The following is a 20,899-nucleotide window of genomic DNA, read 5'->3' as shown; positions in this document are numbered from 1 at the left end:
ATGTATATACATCTAGGTGTATATATACATAATATACATACAAATATGTGTGTGTAGATATATACATGTATACAGATGTATATATATCTACATACATACATACATACATATGTGTATATACTTAATGTTTGATGTTATTTACTCCCAAAACCATACATTCCAGTAAAAGTTCAAATTGCTGCCAAAGACAATATTGCTCCAAAAGCTTATATTTCATAGTTCACCTGTTGTACATGTATGTATACATACATATATATACACTTTATTTTTAGTTATAAAATATATATATCTGCATACATACATACATACATGTATGCAGATATATATATATATATATATATATATATATATATATATATATATATATATATATATATATATATATATATATATATATATATATACATACAAATGTGTATATACTTAATATTTGATGTTATTGTTGTTTAGGCACTATGACAACAAGTAAGGCAACAACAATAGGAAAGGCGAAAGGAAAGACAATAGGAAAGAGAAGAAGCAAAAGAACAACCCAAATATTGAGGAACCATTACCCACATGGTGTTAAATTCCATTTGGTGAAGGATAAAGATGGCGACGCTGCAATATATCCACCTTGGGATGACATAACTTGTAATACTCCAGATGAAAATGTAGAAAGAACAAACACTCCTTTACAGTCTTCTCAACATCATGGAGATAAAAAATCTAGTTATAATGGTTAGTGGACAGAAGAAGACATGGAATGTGCTATGAAAGATGTTGAAGACAATTCATATTCCATTAGAGCAGCTGTGAAAAAGTGGGGAATTCCTGCGAGCAGTTTAACATATTGGCTTTCAGGGCTGACAACAACAAAAAGAAGAGGTCCACCAACGATCCTTTCGTTGGAAGAAGAGATAGAGATTGTTGACTGGTGCAAAGATATGGCTCAACTTGGTCACGAATTAGAGATTATTCAGCTAAAGTCACATGTAGCTCATATATGTGAAACAAGGCCAAATCCATTCAATAATGGTATCCCAGGCACATCATGGTGGGCAGGTTTCCACAAACACCATCCAGATTTGACAATAAGGACTATAGAGGGTCTAGACAGGGATAGAGTAGTGATGCTACGACCAAGTATTGTGACAGATTTTTATGACAACCTGGAGAAATTGTACAATGCTTCTGAAAATGGACCAACAAAAATATGGAATTGTGATGAAACAGGTGTGCAAGCAGGTAGGAACTGTGGGATGCAAGTAATTGCAAAGTTGGGTAGTAGAAGTGTCCCACACATTTTATCAAAGGGCAGAGAGTGGATAACAATTTTATGTTGTCTTAGTGCAGCAAGTCATAGCATTCCAGGATTTTATCTTTTCAAGGCCAAAAGACAGCTTAAAAACTACATTGCAAACTATGAACCGGGAGCATGTATGGCTGCACAACCATATGCTTGGATGATGAAAGAATTATTTTTAAATTGGCTATATCACTTTGCTAGATCTGTTCTAGGTGGAGTTTCATGCACAAATAGACATCTCCTTATATTTGATGGTCATCGAAGCCATGTTGCTTTGACTACAATCCAAGAAGCAAAATCTCTTGGTATTGATCTTCTAACATTGCCTGCCCACACTAGCCACAAATTGTAGCCTTTAGATGTGAGTGTGTTCTCTCCATTCAAGGCACATTTCAAATCTGAAAGGTCAAAATGGATGGCCAAACATCCACACATAGAAATAAGGAGAACTGAATTGGCAAAACTTGCAAGTAAAGCATTCAAACTTGCCCTGACATCTGAAAACATCATAGCTAGTTTTCGAAGGACCAGAATATGGCCATTAAATAAAGATGCTCTTTGTAATGACATGAGACCAAGTGATGCATTCAATTTACAAGATGATAATGATGCTGGAGGAATTGCTAGCATCTTAAGATTAGCTGGCTTTGGAGAGGCACAAGTGGAAGAGTGTTTGGAACAATGTGTGAAACAAATGAAAGAATTGGAAGCACAACAAACAGAAGAACCAACTGAAAGCACATGCTCACCAAGTCATATCAACCAAACACAATATGAAAATGGCATACATGAAGATTTGAGTTTACCGTCGCAGTTTGAACCACCAAATTGGATTAAAGAAGGAGCAGAACATTTAGGAATACAGATTGATATGAAAAATGAAGAAGTTTCTTTATCCATGCCTTCACCTCCAATGCTTAGCTCAGAGGTCATTCATTATTATGCTGATACAATGGATTGGGAAAATTCAAATTTAGAAACTAATGAAGTTGTAGATGTGCAGGATGGACACAATCAAGGTTCTTTGAAGACAACTGCAGCATTTGAGATAGAAGATGAAGCTGAAGAAATGTTATGCAGTCAAGGCTCTTTAAATTTTTTTATGAAGTTACCCATTGAAAGGGTGAGAAATAGGTCTAGTCTTCTTTCTAACAATAATGCATTTAAATTGGGTAGTAAATATCAAATCCTTACTTCTGATGAATACATAATTCGGGAACAAAAAAAAGAAGCAAGAAAAGCTGAAATTGAAGAGTTGAAAGTGAGGAAGAAAAAAGAAAAAGAGGCAAGGAAACTTGAACAAATTGCAATGAGAAAAGAAAAGATGAGGAAAAGATTGAAAGACAAATAATAAAGTAGAGGAAGGAAGAAGAAAGGGCACAACAACAAAAGGAGAGGGAGTTGAAAAAGAAACAAAAGCAGATCAGCAAGCAAAAGAAACCAACAAAAGAGCAAGTGAATGAGGATGTTGCAATTATTGTAGGGGAGAGGAGTAATCCATCAACACCATTGCCTCAGCATCATCAAATTTTACAAGACATGTACAATATCTTAGCACCTGCATATGCTACTCTTAGTAACCTCCAAGCTGGTTACCATAACAATTTAGAACATGTTGCAATCAGGGCAGGGCAACATAGTACTCCATCAACTCCCCTACCTGGCCATCATCAAATTTTGAGAGATATGTACAATATTCTAACCCAACGTATGCTACCCTTAACAACATCCATGTTCCAACTAGTCATAGCCCCCCTCACTCTCCTATCAAGCAATTCCAATTTGGTGGACTGTTGGATGAAAATATGTTCAGTAGTATAACTCCTATTACACCACAGGTTGATGCAGCTATTGCAGAAAAAAACAATGACAAGGAGTCCTATGGAGGAGCCAGATGCAACTGTTGTAGAAAAAATGATTACAAGAAGGCCTGTGGAGGAGCCAGAACCCTTCCCTAGCTTTATGGTGAACCGATGAAACTAATCAATGCCGCATGCTTGAATTCATAATTTTGGATTGCAAAACAAATCTTGTTTTGTATGTTGGCCAATTTTGCAATTTTGTGTAGGCTAGCCATTGTTGCAATACTATGTAAGCACTGTGTAGTCTATAGTAGCCAATGTAGGCATTTAGGAATCAGTGTAGGCATTGTGGAATCAACATAGGCATTGTGGAGTGTGTAGGCTGGCCATTTTGCAGTGCATATAAGCTGGGGAGATTCTACAATATCTTTATGTCAATATAGTGAATGTGGTGCTACTTTATAATATCTATTGATATGGAGCAATTTTGTAATATCTATGTATATATCAATAGAATGAATCTGTGTAGGGGTCAATGTAGACGTTGTGTAGTATGTAGGATGGCCATTTTGCAGTGCATATAAGCTGGGGACATTTTGCAATATCTTTATGTCAATACAATGAATCTAGTGCCATTTTGTAATATCTATTGATATCGGGCCATTTTGTAATATATATCTACCTATATACAACGAATTGGTGCAACACCATTTTGTAATATCTACATATCAGTGCAATGAGTGCATTGCTATTATGGATACTAAACAACTAATGTTATGTCAAGTATTTGCATTACGTATGTATGAGTGTAGGTATGTATATATGTATGTGTATGTTTATGGATACTAACAATGCAACAAATATTATGGAAAGTATTTGCATTATGTATGTATGAGTGTATGTATGTACATATGTATGGATGTGTATACATACATGTACGCATACACATGTGCATGCACATGCACATGCACATGCACATAGACATGCATGCACATGCCCCATACCAATCATAGTGAATTAGCACACCCAATCTTTAGTTAGCTTTGACCTAATAGTTGAACATATTGTCACCTAAAAAATTCACCCCCTAACACATATGAAAACCATTAACATTATATGATTGTACATTATGTTATTAATAATTAAATAAAATTAAATCATATCCATTTTTTACTCATCGAATAGTCAAACAATTTCTATTAAATAAGTGAATGAATAAAAACTAAAAACTAAATAAAACTAACCTAATACCTACTCAACCCTAATATTTTGTATCCTCCACAACCTAATGTTCCTCAAACACTGCTGCCATTGTTTGCGTTTCAAGAGCATGCATCCTCTATCGCCAAAGGAGCTACTTTGTCACCATGAATAAAGATGTGGCAACTAGAGCAACCAGGCCAGGGCATTTAGATAGATATATACATATAGATGTGTACATATACATATACATATACATATATACATGTACATACATGTATGTATGTACATCTATATATATATATATGTGTGTGTGTGTGTGTGTGTGTATATATACATGTATATATATATATATATACACACATGTATATATACATATATATATATGTATATACATACATATATGTATGTACATACATATGTACATACATATATGTATGTACATACATATATGTATGCACACACACACACACACACACACACACACACACAAGAAGGCCTGTGGAGGAGCCAGAACCCTTCCCTAGCTTTATGGTGAACTGATGAAACTAATCAATGCCGCATGCTTGAATTCATAATTTTGGATTGCAAAACAAATCTTGTTTTGTATGTTGGCCAATTTTGCAATTTTGTGTAGGCTAGCCATTGTTGCAATACTATGTAGTCTATAGTAGTCAATGTAGGCATTTAGGAATCAGTGTAGGCATTGTGGAATCAACATAGGCATTGTGGAGTGTGTAGGCTGGCCATTTTGCAGTGCATATAAGCTGGGGAGATTCTGCAATATCTTTATGTCAATATAGCGAATGTGGTGCTACTTTATAATATCTATTGATATGGAGCAATTTTGTAATATCTATGTATATATCAATAGAATGAATCTGTGTAGGGGTCAATGTAGACGTTGTGTAGTATGTAGGATGGCCATTTTGCAGTGCATATAAGCTGGGGACATTTTGCAATATCTTTATGTCAATACAATGAATCTAGTGCCATTTTGTAATATCTATTGATATCGGGCCATTTTGTAATATATATCTACCTATATACAACGAATTGGTGCAACACCATTTTGTAATATCTACATATCAGTGCAATGAGTGCATTGCTATTATGGATACTAAACAACTAATGTTATGTCAAGTATTTGCATTACGTATGTATGAGTGTAGGTATGTATATATGTATGTGTATGTTTATGGATACTAACAATGCAACAAATATTATGGAAAGTATTTGCATTGCATATGTATGAGTGTATGTATGTACATATGTATGGATGTGTATACATACATGTACGCATACACATGTGCATGCACATGCACATGCACATGTACATACACATGCATGCACATGCCCCATACTAATCATAGTGAATTAGCACACCCAATCTTTAGTTAGCTTTGACCTAATAGTTGAACATATTGTCACCTAAAAAATTCACCCCCTAACACATATGAAAACCATTAACATTATATGATTGTACATTATGTTATTAATAATTAAATAAAATTAAATCATATCCATTTTTTACTCATCGAATAGTCAAACAATTTCTATTAAATAAGTGAATGAATAAAAACTAAAAACTAAATAAAACTAACCTAATACCTACCTAACCCTAATATTTTGTATACTCCACAACCTAATATTCCTCAAACACTACTGCCATTGTTTGCGTTTCAAGAGCATGCATCCTCTATCGCCAAAGGAGCTACTTTGTCACCATGAATAAAGATGTGGCAACTAGAGCAACCAGGCCAGGGCATTTAGATAGATATATACATATAGATGTGTACATATACATATACATATACATATATACATGTACATACATACATGTATGTACATACATGTATGTATGCACATCTATATATATATATGTATATATACATGTATATATATATACATGTATATATATATATGTATATATACATTTATATATATATACATGTATATATATATATGTATATATACATGTATATATATATACATGTATATATATATATGTATATATACATGTATATATACATATATATATATATATATGTGCATACATATATGTATGCACATATATATATATATATATATATATATATATATACATACATATATATATCTCTATGTACATACATACATACATACATACATACATACATACATACATACATATATATATATATATATATATATATATATATATATATATATATATATATATATTGTAGGTTAGGAATTTGGAAATCATCAAAGCAAATATAAAACTAGTCTAGCTCAATCACGAAAGCTCAAATGCAATGATCTATCCTAAAACACACTCAATAAAGACATGAAAACAAAAACATTCAAAACTAAAGACTATGCAAACCAAATGTGGATCTGAATGCTTCCTTCATGCGGCTCCATTGTCCTTCTTTCTTCTCCAAATAGCCTTTGTTTGTGGATCTCACCTTCAAGTGCATACACATGAGATAAAAGCAAGTAGACAAGATAGTGGCACAAGAGTACTCAAAGCGTGATTGATTTGACAAAATGATTAGAAATTCGATAATCTGATTAGATGGACAATGTGATTCATTCGATGATGTGATTAGATGGGATTGGAGAAATTCATCCAATTTATAGGCAAATTGGAGGAAAGATCAAATTAGCATGAAATGGATATTAGAAGCAATTAATTTCAAAAATGGCACAATTGAGTGGAAAGAAGAAAGTTATGACACCTTCTATGTCATGAATTATGACATATTGCCAATGCAAAGGTTAGAGAACTAGAACCTTATGACATCTTGCTATGCCAAGAGTATGACGCATGAGAAATTCATGCTTCCACCGAAGCACAAAAATAGGGAGAAACTAGAGAGAATTTAATTAGGTGGAAAATGAATATAGCAAATTAGAAAATAGGTGGAAATTGGGAATTAAAAATGATGAAAATTAGGAAATTAGAAAATTAGAAAATTAGAAATGATGGAAAATTAGGAAATTAGGTAAATTAATTAATAATTTGTCATTTATTAATTAATTCACAAAAAGAGGAATAATTAGCCAATTAAATGAACATTTAATTGCAATGAGAAGACTTAGGATAAATAAATAAATTATTTAACCTAGAGGAAGAAATGACAAATTAGGTTAAATGAATAAATCATAAAACCTTAGAAGAAATGCAAGGATGACAATTAGGTCTTGACAAGAGATAATTAATGTCGATTTGATTTGATCATAATTTTGAATTAATAAAGGACCAATGTGATAAACGATTTGATTGAAAAAAAGTGCCAATTGATGAGGAACAATGACTAATTGATCCAAATTGACATGATTGAGAAGACGACGACGATTGATGATAAATTGATCGCAAAATGACAAAATTAACAAGAGGACAAGGATCAATGACAAAATAGATGACAAGATTGAAAATGACCACGATCGATGACAAAATTGATCGCAAGATGACAAGATTGAAAAGAGGACAAAACCCTAATTAGGATTAACGATGTCCAAAATGAGCACGCACATTGATGCGACAGGATAAGATCAATCAAAATCATGACTGAAAGTTGTTGTCGACAAGACCAAATTCGTAAGCGAGACAAATGGAGAATGCAGAAGAATGACTCAATGCTCGCAAATGATAAAGACCAAGTGCGAATCATAGGAGAAATGTTAATGCGACACAAAAACCTAAAATGAGGCAATGCGCAAATGTTAAAGCATGACTCCACAAGCGTTGACCATTTTTAGGTGTCTATATATATATATATATATATATATATATATATATATATATATATATATATATATATATATATATATATATATATAACATCATATCAGCGAGTTGCTACAAATCTGAACAAAGCTATGACACACCTCAATCAATACCAAATAGATTTACACATGCCCAAATATCCTCTAGACCTCTTCACATCTACAAAGTGTGAAGAGATAATATGCAACTAGAAATCACAAGCAATTCATAGACACTACTCTAATACAATATAAGTTGTAATCTCAAATTAAAAAAATGAAGAAGTTTAATCACTGCCTGTTCAATTGAATTGTTAGCTTTGAAATGCATGGAAAACCACAACAATTCGAATTCCAATCAATAACTATATAACATTGTAGATTATAAGCTTTGAAATCACACACAAACATACATTATGGGAGTTGAATCTTGATGCTATCAATTTAGGCTTTAAAAAAGAGACTTTCATCGAAAGCCAAATAATGATTTAATGCATAGGCACAGGCACACAAAAGAAAAATAATGATTTAATGCACAATGCATACAATAGAAAGACTTTTCAAGACAAGAACCTTGACAGAAAAGTGATATTCATCTTAGTGTAAATCACAATCTACACTTGTATAATCTATACTTGTATTTGATCCTTTTGTAATACAAATAGTTAATTATAATGGTAGCTCATCTATTTAACTTTATCTTTATGAAAAAGCAATAATTTTTTTAGGGGGGAAGTATAGATGTTAGTTGTAATCACTCATCACCCCTTTTTCTATTTTGGCATCTCCTTCTTTCGGTCATGTTGCATGTAATAGAGTCATTTTCAGCAATACTAGAATATATTTGTAAAAGCAATTAGTTATCGATATAATTGAACTGTTATAACTGAGATTAAAGTTTTTTTTATGGTAGTTATGCTTGTTGCATCCTTTGCATGATACAACTTCTATTCTGTGTAAATTTTTCACAAAAAGCAAATGTTGTATAGTGTTTTGGATTTTGTGAGATGCCCAATAGGGTATAACTATAGAACAATGAAAGTGGAGGTCATTGGTCATGATTGAATTCTATGTTTATGTTAAGGTAAAATGATTTTTCTTTTCAATCTATAGTGCAACAAACTGCAAAAAATAAGATATAGCTTTGTTTTGCCTGAATGGCCAACAAAGCAGTTAGCAAGGGATATGATGGATTATGATGTTGCTGCTAATGCTATGAGATGGTAAGGGGATATGCTTTGGTGGGGTCACTTTAGCTCCTGGATAATAAGGATGATGAACTAAATCCTTGAAGAACTCGATTGATTGGAAACCATTTTTAGCTGGCTAAGGTCAGGGCTTAAATACCAACCCACATTAATTGGGACATCTGATTTCAATCCTCGCCTTGAAAAAATTCCCCAACAAGAATGTGTGAACCGGCCACAGGAGGATACAAGGCCAAGCAATGCAGATGATTAGGAGATTACAGATGATGGCAGGAGGAACCATTTCAGTTTTGTTAACAAAAAAATGTTTGAATCACCAATAGCAATAAGGGTTCCCGTAACCCTTGTGGCCATGTGGCAATTTTCCAAAGGAAAGTGTAGTATAAAAGCTTAAATTATTAAGAGAAAAGCTATAGTGATCTACTATGCCATGACTTATTTTTATTGTGATGTGATTGTAGCACATTGGTGATGGGACTACACTAAGCACCACACAATCGCAGTGGACACCAATACAGTCTCCAATTACAGGTGGACGACAGGTGAGAAATAGGAATCCGTATTTGACAATATTTTTCTTAAGTTTTTAATGATTCACTTTGATTTTTCTTTTGGAGATAAACTGTCGATTATTAACATGATATGATTTGCTCTGATTTTCCAGAGGAAAGTGCAGTATAAAAGCTTAAATTATTAAGAGAAAAGCTATAGTGACTCTCATAGGGGTCAGAATGCTAAATAAAATATGACCTCTTATCCATTGATATGGATGCCTAATTGAAATCGCAAACTCTAAACATTTATTTGTATATCCACGAACTAAAGGCCAACTCTAGGTCTCTAGTGAGGCACTTTCTTTTACCTGATATTATTGTTGCCTCTCTCAAATAGAAGTTTATACTTTTCTAGCATGAAATGGGTTGGATACAAGGTTTTCAATTATCGACAGAAAAGCCATGCTATCGAATAGTTGTGTCGCTGCAATAAAATGCAACCCTTCAGAAAAAGTGAAGCTAGGGTTTAAATCTCTGTTACAAATTTGTAACCCTAGCCGAAGATTTTTGGCAAGTAAATAGCAACAAGAATCCATAGAAGGAGACAAAAATCAACATCAAGAAATTTGTAACCCTAGTTAAAGATTTTTTCTAGGTAAATAGCCTTATGCAGAGGAAAATGACAGGTAAAGATGAAAAATATTGTACAAGTGTTCGAATTCAAACATGGGTCGTTGCCCTGTAAGATCTGTAAAGACCTTATCTACTCGAAATGGTTGGAAACCCTTTTATTTCTTGTGTCAACAAACACAGTTATAGACACCATCGACATTGTATCTAAAACACCGAGGAGAAAGCTGTAAAACGTAAAATATAGTCAAAATAAAAACCAGAGAAGGATATCACGTAAAATGTAGTCAAAATAAGAATGCCCTTTTAAAACAATATACCATATCTCTGGTTGCCATGCCTCTGAATGCCCTGCCCTGGTCGCTCTGGTTGCCACATCTATGAATGCCCTGCCTTGGTCGCTCTGGTTGCCATGTCTCTGTTCATGGTGACAAAGTAGCTCCTGTGGCGGCAAAGGATGCATGCTCTTGAAACGCAAACAATGGCGGCAACGTTTGAGGAATATTAGGGTGTGGAGGATAGAAAATATTAGGGTTGGGTAGGTATTAAGTTAGTTTTATTTAGTTTTAAATTTGTATTCATTCACATATTTAATAGAAATTGTTTGACTATTCGAAGAGTAAATAATGGATATGATTTAATTTTATTTAATTATTTATAACATAATGTACAGTCATATAATGTTAATTGTTTTCATATGTGTTATGGGGTGAATATTTTAGGTGACAATATGTTCAACTATTGGGTCAAAGGTAACTAAAGACTAGGTGTGCTAATTCACTATGATTGGTAGGGGGTTCAAAAATGGACATTTTGAACACTTTTTATAAATGCATTAAAAAAACCTATCAAAAATGATGATGATTACCCGAAACCTTAGTTATAAGTAGTTAACTCGTCATAGAAGGTGCTATAAAAAATTTAGACATTTTTGACATTGTTATGTCGACTTTTGAAAAGCATGAAGTTAGGGTGCACGACTACTGGTTCTCTTCCCCTAGGTGGAAAAGTGGAGACAGAGACTGCCTAATGCTAATAGTAGCCATGTGGAAATATACAATGGTCACGAAGATGGTATCCATGAACAACAGACAAGGTGGGAGAGTTATTTTTGCATTGATGGTAACCAAATTCCTTGGGCAGGAATACTACAGTCAACACACATAACACGATGGAGTAAGATACAAGTTTTTACAGTCGATGCATCGCGTTGTCATCAAGGGAGGAAAAATGGAATGCATCAAAGCAATATTAAACTAGCTCAACCACAAAGCTAAATTGCAATGAAATGAAATCCTAATACATTCAATAAAGGAAATGAAGACAAGATTCAAAAGAAATGCAAACCAAAATGTTGAAATCTCCTTCATTGTTCCACCATTGTTCTTCTTTCTCCTTCAAATTTGTGGATGCCACCTACAAAGCAAGTGTGTTGCAAGCAAGATAATAATGAAATTGACAACATAAGGATACTCGAAATGTGGTTGAAAATGATGAATAAAGGAGCTAAAGCTATAGAAAAATTGAGATTGATTGGAGAATCAAGATGGATTCAAAAAGATGGCATAAAGCAGCTTTTGACTGGGCATATCTCATTTTTCAAATTTTAAATTGAGATTAAAAAGATATTTTCCAAGAAGATAAATCAAGAAAGTCAAAAGTTGATTGGTTACTTCTATTTTCAATTTTTAGGAAGATATGATAATGATTTTTGAAAATCATATAAAGTAGATGATGACAAACTTTCCATTTTTTTAAATTGGGAGAATATGAGGAAATAATTTATTTAAATTGGATAATGATTTATTTTAATTTTTAAATCATTTTCTCAATTTATTACCATTTTTGAATTTGAATGAGGATAATTAGAAATTTTTTTAATTAAATAAAAACAAATAAAGATTTGTTTCCATTTTTTATATTTAGAAGAAGATAATTAAGATTTTTATTAAATAAATAGAAATTTATTTAATTATGATGAAAGAATTAGCTAATTAAATAATTTAAAGAAATTATTCAATTATGAGGAAAATGAAATTGAATTTAATTAAATAATAAAGATTATTTAATTAAAGTTGGATTGAACTTAATCAAATAATAAAGATTATTCAATTAATGTTAGGAAATTAATGATTAATGATGAAATGATTTAAATGATTAGGAAAATAAGAAATTTAAATTAGAAGAATGACATAATGTCAACACATGATGAAAATCAAATGCGACATGGAAGACATGTTAAAAATTGGGTTAGCAACACAGGAGTGATGACCAATTTTGAGTGTCTACAGTGTTCATTACCAGATGTTTGAAAGTGCGTTCCAAGGCAAAGACATAGAAAGAAGCAAGGAGAAGCGGGTGCCAAGAAGAGTGCAAACATGGTGAGGAGCAAAGTGTTCATTACCAGAGCTGTGAAAGTGGGTTGTAAAGAAAAGGCAGAGAAAGAGGCTTGTGTATCAAAGAGAACAAAGATTAGAGTCCTTTGTTTTGTTGGTGCACTACTTGTATGTTAGGATTTATTGTTCTTAATAGGTTATTTTTTAATTCATAGTTTCAGGATCTTTTTCCATGTTGGCAGGGTGTACAGATGCAACTTTAGAAAACAATAGAGAAGACAAGATGATGCGTGGGAAAGTAAAAAGGCAACAGAGTATGCCTCAATGTGGTTGAAACAGTGCTGGAGCAAAGAACACGTCATGTTTGGTGACAAAGTGTGTTGAAGGGAGTGCAAAACATGGCTTGTTATGTATAGAACGCTTTGCTAGGTGAAAGTAGAAGGGTTGAAGGGAAAAGGAAAGGTAGACAAAGAACAAGCTTGCAAGTGTGTATTAAACAAATAGCATTGCCACTTGTTTCTTTTTCTCTTGTATGAGTTGTATGATATTTTTAATTGGGTTTATTAGGTTTATTTGGTTTATAGGGTTTTCCCTGAAATTCATAGTGTTGGGATGTTTTCTTTATTGATAGGGTGTAGAGATGTAGCTTAAGAAAACAACAAAAAAGACAACACGATGTGCGAGAAAGGAAAAATTCAATAGCATAACACAACCTATTGGGTTGAAGGGAGTTCATAACACGATGTGTTGGGTTGAATGGAGTGAATAACACGATGTGTTATGTATAGAAGATTGTGGTAGGAAAAGGGGGAAGGGCTGAAGGGAAAAGGAAAGGTGGAAAACTCGGCAATAAGTGTGTACTAAAACTATAGTATTTGTTGTGAAAGCTCCTTATTTTAGATATCAAACTGCTCCTTGCATTGAAACCAAAGATATCTTAACTGAATGATAGGTCTTAGGGGTTTGAGTTGAATTTAAAGCTCAACTTAAGTGATGGTTTGATTTATCTTTTATTTGCAACATCTCCTTGGTGACTGTATGGGAAGTTTACTTGAACTGTGAACCTTGAGCTAAGAACATGCACTTCAATAGTGCCTAGCGCTACAACTGCTCCTTGAGTGCTCATGACTATACTCTAGTTTTATTCGCTCTCTTTGTCAATCATTGATTTCTTTGACTGTTAGTAAAAATTGTTATCATTATTGGTATGGACTATCACAATGTTTTGACATTTTTTCTAGATTTTGGCCTTCTTGAATGCATCACTATTTCTGCCTTATTGACTGTCATCATATCACTACAACAACAAGATATAGATTGTCTCTATTTTATACTTTCATCCGCATAGAAAACATTGCTACTGAGTTGTAAACTTGATCTTTAGACTTAGACATTGTTATCAAGATTTTTTTCTAATGCTAAAAGATAGAAAAATGAAAACACAAAATGAAAATAGCCTTATAAATTCCCAAATGATTGCTATCACTGTCTTTTGCTTTAGGACTGCACTTTCACGACTTCAAATTGGATCATCATCTTCATCCAACAATGTGATTTCATCAAAGAGTGTGATTCTATGTCTTATGACCTCTATTATAAGGTAAAAATATTGTCTTATTTGTTATGACTATCCTCAAGTCCTTTAAAGCCAATTTTTTTTTGGTTTTTTGTCATTCTTGAATTTAAGAGATAAGCTTCTTTGTTCATCTATCTTTTCATTATCGCCCTCAAAATCTGAAACTGTATTTTCATTATTGGAATATCATGAACTCTTTTTTGACCTTAGTCATGACATCTTCTGTGTCTCAGCTATGATGCATATATCTTTCATGCCCTAGATCTTTTTGCCACAAAACTTATTACAGTCAAATGTATCCTTGCTATTTTTGTGATTGTCTTTTCAATGTTTTCATTGTTATCAACTATAGTCCTCTGTCATGTGTATTCAAGACCTTTTTTTTGCCTCCTAGATCTATCAAAAGCTTTAAAGCTTCCTTTGAAAAAACAAATTTCCCATCTTGGAGTATTATTGTTCTTCTCTCATTGTACTTTTATGAGTTTCTAGACTACCAAACACTATTCTTGTGGTGGCTTGAATGGGTACTCTAGCCTTTGACAAGAATCTCCTTCATTTTATTCACTGCTCTTATCACAAATGAAGACTATCACAACCTTTTATACTGTTCTTTGGGTGCTATGTTTGATAGTTTGACAATTTACCTTCACCAGGTTGATAATTTTAAAAGGTTTTGTTCTTCCAGCAAGAACCATAAATCTTCATTGTCATTCTCCTTGGGCAAGCTTTGTTTCTCTTTAATTTGAGACTATCATTGAGCATATCTTCTCTTAAACAATCAAAGGAATTATCTAGAGTAGAGAAGTATTCCTTGGTCTATGTCTTGGAATGTCATTTTGAAGCTCTTTTCTCTAGATACCCTTGCCATAGGTCTCATCATCGATGATTTGTTCAATCTTTTTCAATATTGCTCATATTTTTACCTCAATCTTTTGCTGCTCTTTACTACTGATGATAGTCTTTGTAGCTGGGACTTATTTTTTATCATTTTCTTTATGACAATCCTCCTTGTAGCTATCTTGACATTCTGAAATGCAATCCCTTATAGCCATGATGTGATAGTCATTGTCAAGTACTTGTAAGTTTGATGGAACATAGAAAAGGATCCATTGTAAGCCTTATTTTTGAGGAAAACACATCAACCAAACTAAAAAATTGTTGGAAGTAAACATAACTTCATTACTTTTCTGAATATCACCATGTTTGTTGCTTTATACCACCATCCTCTATTTTTAGATGTGACTTTGAGGGGAGACTTTGTTGAATGGCCTCTCTTGAGGAGTATCCTATCTTCATCCTCCATAAACAAGATTTTGATTCCGTGAAATGACCTTTTGTTGTCTTTTGTCTTCAAAAACCCTGCTCATTGTTTCCTCTTCTTTGGAGAGTGGTGCTCTATTTTAGATACGCCTTTGTAACTCTTGGCAGTGATCCTTTTGAACTATGTTTAGGTATTTTATGTTGCAGACCGATTTGTGATAGACTTTGAAGAGATACTCATGGTTGTATCTAATGTGGTTGAGATCTCTATGAAAGTTGCTTATGGTTGAATAGGTGCATGGACTAGATGCATGGGTTGTAGACCTTCAAAAAACCTACCATTCCCTTGTCAGCTCTTAGCGAATATCTCCTTCTTAAAATAAGGACCTTTGAACGTCATCGCCAAAGACAGTTGTTATTGATTTCGAAGAACAACAACAATTTATTAACATACACTATGGAAGAAAGAAGAAGTAACATGTCCCTTTTTTTTCCTCATCTCAACTATGAATGCCTTTGCATGCAGTCATTCCCTTGTATTTACTATAGTTTATGTATTGTCATACCCTTGTATCCACTGTAGATTTTCATTAAGTCACATACTTGCATGGTGAATAACTCATCATGTTTTAGAAGATTCAAAAGTAAACTTATATGGTCATTTGATGGCTATGTCATCTCAGAACAAGATCGAGGATGTTGAAGTGTGGTTATCTGAGGTGCATAAGCGAGGGAAGGAGTTGAGACTTGACTAAAAGATCAATGCATTTTTTACTGATGATGCTAGTGCAAAGTGTAAGACCTTGCCTCATTAAAGATTCATGTAACCTCAAATTCCAAATACATCTAAACTATTTAGGTTTAAATATGTGGTTATGTGATTATTTCATTGGTTAAATTCTTAAGTCTGTTCTCTCTCCCTTGAGGTGCCTTGAAGAAAATCTAATTTAATCTAGGATGATAATTAAACAATTCTTACGATTGATTAGCATAAGAAGATTGATAGTTTCTACATTAATATTATTAGATTATTATGAGAATCGTGCACATTACAATTGTTGATATGATCACGTTTACAAGATGGAATTTGGGTGTCACACTAATGGTTCATAAGATTGTGAGAATTAGCTAACAATTAGAATGACTTATTAATGTGGTCTAATTATGCCAATGGTTGTATTGTGCAAGAAAAAAAGAAGAATTGAGAGACATCAAGACCAAACTAAATACCTCTTGGGAAATCCCAAGTGTAGCTTTACTAAGGAAATGAGAATATTCTTGGTAAGGGGGTTGTGTTTTGGCCTTAATAATGTGGGTCTACTTTAAATATGCTTTTGGGGATAGTTGATTGGTGAGGCTTAAGTTAGGTTAGGGTATGGATAACTCTAGTTAAGTTAAAACCCGTATGGATCTTTGTGTGGGTTTCAAAAAGGTGTCGTTTGGTCAATTTTAAGGGTTTTTGTCTAAAAATAGGTCCCTAGGGTCAATACCTTGGGCTTGGGGACCTCTAGGACATGTTATATTGTCCTTTGGGCTTGATGGGACCCTTCAAAATCCCACTTGTTTGAAACTGACGAGTTAGGGTTTGAGGGATAGTGTTTAGGGTTAAGATCCCTATATATTTTATGATGGCTAGAGGTAAAGCAATTACCCACTTCTCCTCTCGGAGAACTTTTGCTTATGGAAGAAAATGGAATAGTTTAAAGAGGAAAAGGAAAGGGAGATTTTGCATAAGGAGATGCAAGGTCATGATAGAGCTTGTATAGAGATAAGTCTTCATATCCTTCTCATGATTAGTCTAGTGCAGATTTATTGTTTATGTATGGTTACTCAAAGAAATTTTTTTGTGGAGAAGTTGCTAGAAAAGTTTTTGTAACAAGAATGGATTTATTTTAGAAGGATAGTACTCACCATATATCAAAATGGTGGACAATGGCTTTACTTGCTCGGGGGTATGGCTAGGACCTGTGAGGTCTCATGATGCCATTATGGATGGGAGGTGAGCAAGACCTCGTTTGCTTGCTTTGATTAGTTATAACTTTAATGGAAAGTCATATATTTGTCTCAAAATGGTAGGTCTTGAGTGTTGGTGATGCTATGCATAATGTAAGGGAAGAGCAAGTTGGTTCTTGTGTTTTTCCCATTGTGTTGTATGATTATTTTGTTAATGGTAACTTAATGAACCTTTCAATTTATGTTGTAGAGAATGTTATTGTGATAAAAGATCAAGACTTATTGATGTTCTTTTCTTGTAATTTTGCATGGTTGTGTAGGCTTTGAAGGAGTAATCTGTGTAAGATTTTTATGTTTCTGATAAGAGATATTTATGTGAGCATTTAGTATTATGTGTTAAGAGGAAGCCTGGTTTGTGCCTTGTAAGCTTGTTCTTGTAATATTATATTAAAGACAAACTGTTTCGTTGATCGCGAACTTTACTCCTTCTATTGGTGCTCTATTTCCTTGGATCATCTTTATTGAGGATTTCATTAGTGGTTGGAAAGTTAGAGATTATTTATGAAGCTGGATTAAAGGATTCATTGGTAATTTGAAGTGGAGGACTTTCCTATCGACATACATTTCATATGTATTTGAGTTTAGATGACTTATGACATGTTACCATAACGCCTCATGGTATCAAGAATTTATAAGTTGATTTATATACTACTGTAGTGAACTGCAAGAGAAGGTGCGATTGTAGCTCATTAACAAATGAAGGACAGAGTTGTTTCTGATATCACACCATAGAGAATAAGATGTAAATCTACATATTAAACTTGGGATGAGTTTTTAGTTTACAACTTGTATAAGTTTATGTACTATATAAAGTTTTTTCTCCATTATTAAAAGAGTACGAGTGAGACTCTATAATAAATTTGTGTAAAAGAAAAAAAGAGGGGTTCTCAAAGATTACAAATTCAACGTATTATATAAATGAGTAAATAAAGTAAAACTAATTACTTCTGGGTCATGTTCGTGCTCAACCATCATATATGCATACACCTATCATACGGGTAAGGCGAGATCTAGTAGGGTATGTGCTTGCTCAAAGAGGACATCTGCAAACTTCTTGTCGTCTGACCTATCTGCTCCTTTCGATAAGACAACCAAGAGCCAAGTAAATCCAATTGGAGTCATATGTCTGTATTGGTGTAAAGATTAAAGATCTCACGCATCATATAGATAAGCTCATAGGTGATTTCGTAATATATTTTTAAGAGAAAGAGATTTGTTAAATAAATGAAAAGCTTCTGGTAAAAATTAGGAGCTCATCTGCAATGCCTACGTTGAGGGAAGCTATCTGTTTCAAGTTATATAAAAGACATACGTGCCATATTTGTATCTCTACATTATTACTGAGTTTATGAAACCTCAACCATTTCCCACAAGGGAACAATGTTATATATAAATTTTATCATTGCTAAGGTTTAACATAAGAAATAATAAGATAACTGTTATTCCCTAAATAGCCATCTCTTAGCTCTGGCCTGTTATACACCCTTTGGGGATTGCCGAATAACTGGATTATTTCTAACTAGATGGTAATCCTCTAACAAGAAATATATTGCTCATTCACAATCAGAATATGAGTCGGTGCAGAAGAAAGTGATTATAGGAATAATGAGTTTTGATAGAGAAAAGCAGGTGGGGTACTTTCAGTGCCTTGTTCAATCATAGAATAACATCCAACTAACAAATTAGCTACAACACTTCCTTCCTACAGAAAGGCAAGGGAATAAAAAATATAATAATAATAATAATAATAATATGGATGAGTCAGACATTAATGAATGGGTAAGCAACAACAAGCAAGTAAATGGCATGAATGTGGTTTGTGGTGCCCAGCCATAGTGTGTAGTTCTGAAATATTGCTTTGTGATCTGTCAACGTTGCATGAGTTTTTACCTTGATTACACTCATAGGAGATATCATACCACTGTTAGGGAGTCAATAGATCTACTTTACCTATAATATAAACATTAGATAAAACAAATCATAAAGAACTAGCCCTCATTTGACGGCCAGTTGCTTGAGACTGTAAGAACTAAACATAAATGACTATATTACCCAGACAATCCTCAACGAATGGGGATGCACCCTAAATGCAGGACAAATGACATGTGCAAAAAAATAAAAAATAAAAAAATTTAATGGTAACTCCCAACTCATGAATGGGCAGCTCACGTGAAAATCACTTTGATGATCTCTTTTGACTCGGTCTCCTGACAGAGATGAAGCTTCCCTCAACCCTGACAATAGCCTCTGACACTGCATAATCACAGATTAGCTTTTGACCATTGATAGCACCTGGTTACTGTAGAAGACCTGTTCCATTACCTACTAAAGATAGATGTATTATTAGTTGGGCGTTGCAATCTACAGTTTCTGTTTTCCATTAGTCCTCAAGAATATATATACTAGATATCAGCAAAATAATAATAAAATGCTCTGTGCGTCCACTCCCAAGATGCTATGCATAGATAAAAACCATTCTCACCCGCTGATATGCATTAACTTTCTTCTGGAATTAAAAAGAAATAAAATCCGTTGATTTCTTAATTACCATTGCATATAAGACCTTAGTTATTACGTCAAATCGCATGCTGAAATCCTTCAAACAAAGGCATAATAAAATTACAGCAGTATGGGAGAGGAGCCATTATGTGTGCTGGGACCTAAATGTGTGATAGGTTTTAGGCGGTTAGGGGCCTACAAGTATCTGCCTAACAACCCAGTACCTACCGACGTGTGTCCCACCATATGTTCAACATTAAACTAATAAATAATACCATTAAACAACCCCACAAATTAGTCATAAAGTGTATCTTTTGCATTCAAAATATAAATCTTTATGTTCACACGTAAACATTTAAACCATTCATATTGATTCGAATAAAAGTTTGAGAGTTTTGTCAAATAAGATCACATGCCCAATAAACGGGCCACGATAAAAGCATTAAAGTTTGTATTAAACATTAAAATGATAACATATGAAGCCTAAATAAGTCGACTTGGAGGCAATACAAAATGACATGATGGCAACCCCATGCCATGTGAGCACCCATGGACACTAACATGGCCAATCAAATGTCATGCGATGGTCAAAATTTGTCCACATCCACGTCAGACCACGGGACCCTTTCAACACCTTTTCACATCCCGCATCCCATCTGTCTAGCTCGAACCAGGCTGATATGGTCACTTCAATGTCGTTACTGGTCATATCACCTGCATCCATCACATCACTTGTGTAAGGCCACAAATTGAACAACAAAAACAATCAACTTAGACATAAATGGGGAAATATGGAGATTCAAATTCAAATTCAACACAATAGGTAAAAAATTAAAGAAC

The 20,899-nt window shown here is 33.6% G+C and overlaps 1 protein-coding gene across 1 annotated transcript; it reads left to right on the top strand.

The window, feature by feature from the left end:
- Positions 1-740: 740 nt before the first annotated feature.
- LOC131051937 (uncharacterized) lies at positions 741-1,640 on the top strand. The gene has a single exon (XM_057986538.2). It carries the CDS (start codon positions 741-743, stop codon positions 1,638-1,640), a length of 900 nt encoding a protein of 299 aa, XP_057842521.2.
- Positions 1,641-20,899: the final 19,259 nt, after the last annotated feature.

The sequence above is a fragment of the Cryptomeria japonica genome, chromosome 2 (genome assembly GCF_030272615.1).
Source record: "Cryptomeria japonica chromosome 2, Sugi_1.0, whole genome shotgun sequence".
Taxonomy (NCBI): domain Eukaryota; kingdom Viridiplantae; phylum Streptophyta; class Pinopsida; order Cupressales; family Cupressaceae; genus Cryptomeria; species Cryptomeria japonica.
Note: the sequence above shows the minus strand (reverse complement) of the source record. Positions and strands in the feature narration are given on the sequence as shown.

What these genes read in the sequence shown, in the direction of transcription:
- LOC131051937 (XM_057986538.2), top strand. Translation starts at nt 741, where the DNA reads ATGGAATGTGCTATGAAAGATGTTGAAGACAATTCATATTCCATTAGA.